The 6,875-nt window shown below is 46.1% G+C and overlaps 2 protein-coding genes across 3 annotated transcripts; both read right to left on the bottom strand.

Moving 5' to 3' along the window:
* Positions 1 to 428: 428 nt before the first annotated feature.
* On the bottom strand, positions 429 to 2,196 carry LOC119272493 (probably inactive leucine-rich repeat receptor-like protein kinase At5g48380). Of its 2 annotated transcripts, XM_037553970.1 has the most exons (3): positions 1,670 to 2,196; positions 1,074 to 1,490; positions 429 to 968 (listed from the first exon to the last, which is right to left on the bottom strand). In XM_037553970.1, the coding sequence occupies exons 2-3, from the start codon at positions 1,422 to 1,424 to the stop codon at positions 624 to 626; spliced, it is 696 nt and encodes a 231-aa protein (XP_037409867.1). In that variant the 5' UTR covers positions 1,425 to 1,490; positions 1,670 to 2,196; the 3' UTR covers positions 429 to 623. The 2 variants fall into 2 exon arrangements, with proteins under 2 accessions (XP_037409867.1, XP_037409866.1); XM_037553969.1 differs by having other exon boundaries at positions 429 to 1,490.
* Positions 2,197 to 2,880: 684 nt separating this feature from the next.
* Positions 2,881 to 4,092, bottom strand: LOC119272494 (probably inactive leucine-rich repeat receptor-like protein kinase At5g48380). Its single transcript, XM_037553971.1, has 2 exons — positions 4,007 to 4,092; positions 2,881 to 3,929 (listed from the first exon to the last, which is right to left on the bottom strand). The coding sequence occupies exon 2, from the start codon at positions 3,895 to 3,897 to the stop codon at positions 3,037 to 3,039; it is 861 nt and encodes a 286-aa protein (XP_037409868.1). The 5' UTR covers positions 3,898 to 3,929; positions 4,007 to 4,092; the 3' UTR covers positions 2,881 to 3,036.
* Positions 4,093 to 6,875: the final 2,783 nt, after the last annotated feature.

Raw genomic sequence — 6,875 nt, forward strand, 5'->3', positions numbered from 1 at the left:
CGTGTCTTTCCCTGATGATCAGTAGTGATGCCCGGTTGGGGTGATCGGGACCGTGTCGCATGTTGGGTTATCTTTTATTTTGGCGCCGTAGTCGGGCCATGAGTGTTTGAATGTTGTAATGCTATTTATGTACTTGATTGACGTGGCGAGTGTAAGCCAACTATGTTATCTCTCCTTTTATTATCTATATTACATGGGATGTTGTGAAGATTGCCTAACTTGCGACATATGCCTTCAATGCGATTATGCCTCTAAGTCGTGCCTCGACACGTGGGAGCTATAGTCACATCGAGGGTGTTACAGGTGTCCTCTTCGTGAGCGAAGCCTTTCAGGAGTCGGGAGGAACTCGATCCGTACTCTCTGCCATTACAAAGAGATCGGTACGCATCGAAATGGGGAGAAAATCACTGATAATAATCATGGCCAGTTGATGCCTCGCATCTTTGTAGAAGAGTTCAAATATGCATTAACAAGCACCGGCAGTTGCTAATCGCCAGGCATACTATCAACTAAATTAAGATAATCATTACTGCAGGCAACAAGCTAAAAAAGATTTACTGCCGGAAAGTGCTCATTTGGCCTCCGGAAGCTATACTAGACAAAGTTTCAGAATAACAGGTGAATCATATGCGGACGACGTAGGCTCGGAGCCTCTCGGAGCAGACGAAGCAGTGCGGGAAGTAGAAGGCCACCACGAACCCCACCACGAATCCGACGGCCACTCCGATGCTCGACTGGTCGTTGAGCCTGTGCAGCTTGATTTTTACCGGTCTCCATCTCCTCCTCGAGGGGGGACAATCATCCAACGGTGAACCACAAAGCCCTTGGTTACCAGCAAAGTTCGAAGCCGAATAGTTTTGTAGCAAAGAAGGAATAGGTCCTGATAACAAGTTGTCCGCGACATTGAATGCGGTTAACCGAGTAAGCAAAGTGAATTGCGGTGGAATTTGACCGCTGAGCTGGTTATGCTGAAGGTTGAGAATATTCAAATATGTCATATTTGAGATATTCTGTGGGATCGAACCCGAAAAGCTATTGTACGAAAGGTCCAGAGATGTCAGATACGGCATCACCTGTGAAATGTCCTGAGGGATTGGTCCTGAAAAATTGTTATTTGACAGGTCCAAGCCGGTCAGGCTTGAACAATTCTGTAGAGCAACAGGAAATTGGCCTTGAAGTCCCAGGTTGCCTAGTCGCAGAGAGAGAATCTTGTTCTCCTCGAGGTGCCAGCATTCCACACCAGTAAAGCGGCATATGTAACCGTTGGTTTCATTTTCAAAGTTCCAAGATCTGAGTACACCGCCCGGATCAGCCAATGAGCCTTGTATAGACATCAGGCACCAGATATCTTGTTCAGTACCAAAACACAGTGGTGAGCTGCTCAAGAGGAGAAACAAAAGGAGGAACTTGGTATTATCAGCCATCACAAACGGGGAGTGAAACAAACAGCCGCTCAGCCGAATCTAGCAGCTTGTCAATTCCAGCATCACCTGATCAAAACTCGTGTAAGAAGAACACTTATAAACTCCGATTAAAATAAGAGAAAAGACATGGAGACACTACAAAGCAGGCTTCAAAAAGGCAAAAATATAGTAAGACATGTTTTACTTTCTTTGTTGATTTGATGTACTAATTCTTACACAAGGTTGAGGTGTTTCGGAAAACTCACCAGTTGATCTAGCTAGCCAAGGCAGAAGCCACCAGCCCACCACCACCTGTAGTCCTGTACTGCAAGTGAACAGGCACGGGGCTTTTATAACGGACAATCCCTCCAATAGACTACACAACGTTTTTTCTGTTAATTTCCGAAGTCTTGTAGATGCTAGCACATTGCACCAAGGCAACGGAAACACGGTCGCTGCCGGCCGGGCAAGCAAGTCAAGGTCAGCAGGTTACGTACCAAGGGAATTAGTGTTGTATTGTCTTAGAAAGTCTAGGTTTGGGAAGTTAACTATGTTAGGAGTTCGATCATATTGTGCAAGGTGATTTTTTTTATATACATGAAAGAAAATTGGGGGATCGGGGAAGCAACCATGTTTTTATAAGAAACATCGCTAGACCATAGACACAGACAACGTCAATTAAAGATTAGACTTGCGGAGCTTGAAGATTGAAGAAGTCATCACATGTATCTCGCTATCGTCGGAAAAGTTGATTCCTGCTGAAAAAATACGTGGAGTAACACAAACAACTTGTCAGCCAAATCTTGCAGCTTATAACTTCCAGCGTCACCTGATCAAAACTTGCGTAAGAATACTTGATCACTGTACTTGAAAAAAGAAGAAATAATTTACTCAGAAAACTCACCAGTTGATCGATACAAAGCAGAAGCCGCTACCTGCAATAGTTGAAGGGGCACAACTCTTAAAGGGACAACGCCTCCACTGGAACACAGACTTTTTCTTCGGCTAATTAATTCCTCAGGTCCTACTGAACAGGAGAGTAGCTAGCATACGGTGGAAAGATTGACCAGCTCACTATCCCACTCCAAGCAAGTAAGCAGTCAACGAAACTCAACACCAAAGAGAAAATAGTGGTAGAACTTTCTGCGCTGATGCATCACATCACAGATTTATGAGGCTAGAAAAACTAAGACATATAAGAGAGACATCTACGACTTTGTCAAGAGCAATGACAGTGCTTCTCCTGGTCCTAGTAGGCACTTGGATTAATTCAGGATCAAACCAGGACTTGTTAATTACAATTTAAAAAACACTTGATATTGGGCAAAGCATGGACACACTACCAGAAACAGAAATTTTTTCTGTGTGCCAAATGTTTTTCCTATCAGGCCCGCAGCTAACGCACAGTAAAATTCATATCCCTGTCAGCCCATTGTACAAGATCAGATAAACGCACATCAACATGAGAAGTTTCACAATTTTATTATTTAATTGGACCATGAGATATTCGTAATATTCATCAGAATGTAGACGTACTTCACTCTTGTGACCACACACACGACTTGTTTGCCCACATATTTACCACTGAATAGACCAACAAAGGCAGCTGGCGCATTCTCTCATGTACCCGCCGTCACCCACACACACGAAAGGTGTAGGGCTGAAGCCTCCCACAGAACAAGAACTTGTGCGGAAAGTAGAAGGCCACCACGAACCCCAAGATGAACCCAGCCGACGCCCCTATGATGGACGCGTCGTTGATACTATGCAGGAGCTTCTGAATCCGGACAAACATCACCCGAACCCGGACAAGCCGAATATGTATCCGCACCCTGAACCTCTTCTTGCACCTCTTGTCCAGCGGCGGCCCACATAGCCCCGGATTGCATGTGAATTTGGCAGCTGGGAAGCGCTGCAGAGAGTCCGGGACAGGGCCTGACAGTGAGTTATCAGCGACGTTGAACGAAATGAGCTGCGAAGTGTTGCCCAGCTGCGCCGGGATTCCGCCGTCGAACTGGTTGTGCTGAAGGGCGAGCGTGCTCAGGTATGTCATGTTCCCGATGCTTGCAGGGATCACGCCCGAGAAACTGTTGTTCGAGAGGTCCAGATAGGTTATGTACGCCATCTGCTCGAAGATGTGTTCCGGGAGCGGCCCTGAGAAGTTGTTGCCGGACACGTCGAGAGCGGTCATGAAGCTGCAAAGCTGGAGGCCTGGAGGGAATGGACCTTCGAGTCCCAGGTTGCCGAGACGCAACCCGAGAACCCTGTTCTGATCAGGGTGCCAGCATTCCACGCTGGTGAACCGGCATATGTAACCGCCGATGCCGTTGTTAGAAAAGCTCCATGAGGCTTCGAGCACGCCATTAGGATCGATAACGGACTGTTTGAGGTCCTTCAAGCATTGGACGTCGGAATCACTGGTTACATGGCCAAAGTACGACGAACAGCTGCTTAGGAGCAGCAGCCAGACCACCAACCTCGTGTAGCCAGGCATCGTAGAACCTGGCAGCAGCCTCCCGGTGTCACCTGCTCCATCAAAATACACACGATCAAGGGGATACTCTATCATAGTAGTGTACGAGATTACGCGAAAACAGCAGTACCTTTGCAAATATGCCTCTTAAAAAATCCTAGTGGCGGAAATAAAAAGTTTTAGCTCCTGTGAACTCAAGGAATACGTAGCTCGCAGCTCTTTGCTAATTTTGCAGCAAGAAAGCAGAGCCAGCCCTGATAGAAATACATGGACAAGACGCGGCACGGCCCAGAGACCGACCCTGAGTCAAGAGCCTCTGGTCGCCGTGGACTTGTCTCCGGAATGTGTGGAGACCGGTAATCACTACTCCTAGATCTCTTTACGAAAATGAACGTTGCAGACGGCAGACCTACACTCCCTTGTGACTCATGGTTACTCTGATTCTATTCTGCCACGTCCACGACAGACATTTTTTTATTTCGAAACGGAAGCAAAGATTGCCTCATCTATTAATTAAGCAGAAGAGAATTGCCCAGTTAATTACGGAAAACCGGGCAAAAATCGAAACAACAAGGGCCAAGCCCATCCCAAAGACTAACACACACAGGGCAAAGCCCACCCACGAACAATATCGATGACAACCACGTCGCCCACACGACACGAGGTCCATGCCCTCGAAGCTGCAACTCTCCCGAGGCCGCCGCCTCGACATCCACTGCTCCGTTGCGCCCTGCGCACTCAACCGACACCGCCTTCCGGGGCCGCCGCCCCGACATGCCACCGCTCACCCTCAAGCAGCAACGCCGCACGATACAGCAACCCACAGCCCACACTGCTCAGGATAACCGCACGCAGACCACGAACGTCGCACCACATCCGGGGCCGCCGCCCCGACATGCCTCCACTCGCCCTCGAGCAGCAACGCCGCACAATACAGCTAATGCGCTGAAGCCTGAAGGCGTATATTTTTAGCATTCGTTGTAGATAGTGAATGCGCTGAAGCCTGAAGGCGTACTTCAACATCACCTTTTTGAATTTACGTCGTTGTCAGCTTAGACTGCCGCTGCTACTTATGAAGACCCAGTAATAAGGGTGAAAGCAGTGTCTCTCTTCTTCCCGAGAAACTATTCAATTAGGTTATAAATTAACTCATCACCACTATAAAATTAATACTACTATATTATATTTATATGTCTATTGTTCCCTAGAATTAGACTTCATCAGTCCCCACTCACCACCGAGAGAAAAATACTAGTGTATAACTTGTGAAACTGATGCCACCAAATCATCCATTTATGAAGACATACGTGACAGGCAAGGTAAAACTTTGTGGAGAGTAAAGGCAATGCATACTTGGATTAGTATATGATAAAGCCAAGACTTGGTACAAATTACCTTTTCACTTGACATTTGGCAAAGAACACTAGGGCTGATGTGGTGCTACTCCGGGGTGGACCGACAATGACATACGATAAGACGAGTGTATCTTCTACCGTACAAAAGTTTGAAAAGCACAACCAGTCTCAGTCTGAATCATGATCGCTCTAGCCTGATCCAACGGCTCTGATAGGCGGTGCGGTGCCATCATATCATGAATTCATGAGTATGGCAAGAAGGCACACGGCAGAAAGAGCGACCCAGCATCGTCGAGAGTCTCCGGTCTTGGTAGAAACTTCCATTGAAGAAAGTGGAGGGAGTTTACATCATTTTCTGGCAGAAAAGAATTAGCCCTCTTGCAAGAACTTTGATCTCATGATCTTGCCGGGTGCATTTGCAGTTTATTTTATTCCAAAAATGTTATTGGATTTTCAGAACACTTGAATGGATATCATTCCTATAACACTACCTACATTTTGAAGCCATGTGTCTCCTGTGCATACAGAAACTGGTACAGTTCAGAAAGTATATACTACCTTATTATTCAAGTTGCACCAATTTGTTTGGTTACACGCCATATATGGTCATATTTCTGTATCGAATTTTGAAGTGTGCATGCCATAGCAGAACATTTATCATGCATGTTTTAAAAGGTGTTCACTGGACCCAAAAAACGAATATAGAGTGTGAACATATCATGATAAAGAAAATCTGGATACTCTTACAAGACGTCCTCAAGGTTGAGGGAGGACTCTCTTACTAGGCAGAAAACGTAAGAGGCATTATTTGGTTCTTCAGTGGAATACAGTATCTGGTTTCATTAATGATAATATATATAAAGCACGGAGGAGGTGTTCATGTAAAGAAACATGCATGACTTTTTCACTTATGTCTCAAAAATAAACCTGAATTTGGAGGATCTTGATGACATTTATGTGACCCGCAGGGTGGATTGCACATGTAATGAGCTTCGTGCGAGAAGCGTTGGTGTGTGACTATTGTTTCGTCAAGGACGACGACAAGAACGACGAGAGCGAGCTTTATCCCCAAGATCAGACTGCAGGTCAGAGGGTGTGACTATTGTTTCGTCAAGGACGACGACAAGAACGACGAGAGCGAGTTTTATCCCCAAGATCAGACTGTAGGTCAGAGGGTGTGACTATTGTTTCGTCAAGGACGACGACAAGAACGAGGAGAGCGAGCTTTATCCCCAAGATCAGATTGCAGGTCAGAGGGTGTGACTATTGTTTCGTCAAGGACGACGATGAGAACGAGCTTTATCCCCAAGATCAGACTACAGGTCAAAGGGTGTGATTGTCAAGGACGACGACAAGAACGGCGAGAGCGAGCTTTATCCCCAAGGTCAGACTGCATGTCAAAGGCTAGCCTAGCATGAAGTTTGGTCAGTGTATATTATATAACAATTCTGTGGACAACAATGTAAAGAAATACAAACAAAATCTGAACAAAAAGCCCAATGTTAATGTATAGCACTTGCCAACCCGGGAGATGCAATTGCGCTATGTGTACATTGTATGACAGTTCTGTGGACAACAATACAAACGAAATTTGAACAAAAAGCCCAGTGCTAATGTATAGCACGTGCCAACCCGAGGGATGCA

The sequence above is a fragment of the Triticum dicoccoides genome, chromosome 3A (assembly GCF_002162155.2).
Source record: "Triticum dicoccoides isolate Atlit2015 ecotype Zavitan chromosome 3A, WEW_v2.0, whole genome shotgun sequence".
In the NCBI taxonomy this organism is placed as follows: Eukaryota; Viridiplantae; Streptophyta; class Magnoliopsida; order Poales; family Poaceae; genus Triticum; species Triticum dicoccoides.

Coding starts and splice junctions, on each gene's coding strand:
- LOC119272493 (XM_037553969.1), bottom strand. CDS start 1,424: ATGGCTGATAATACCAAGTTCCTCCTTTTGTTTCTCCTCTTGAGCAGC.
- LOC119272494 (XM_037553971.1), bottom strand. CDS start 3,897: ATGCCTGGCTACACGAGGTTGGTGGTCTGGCTGCTGCTCCTAAGCAGC.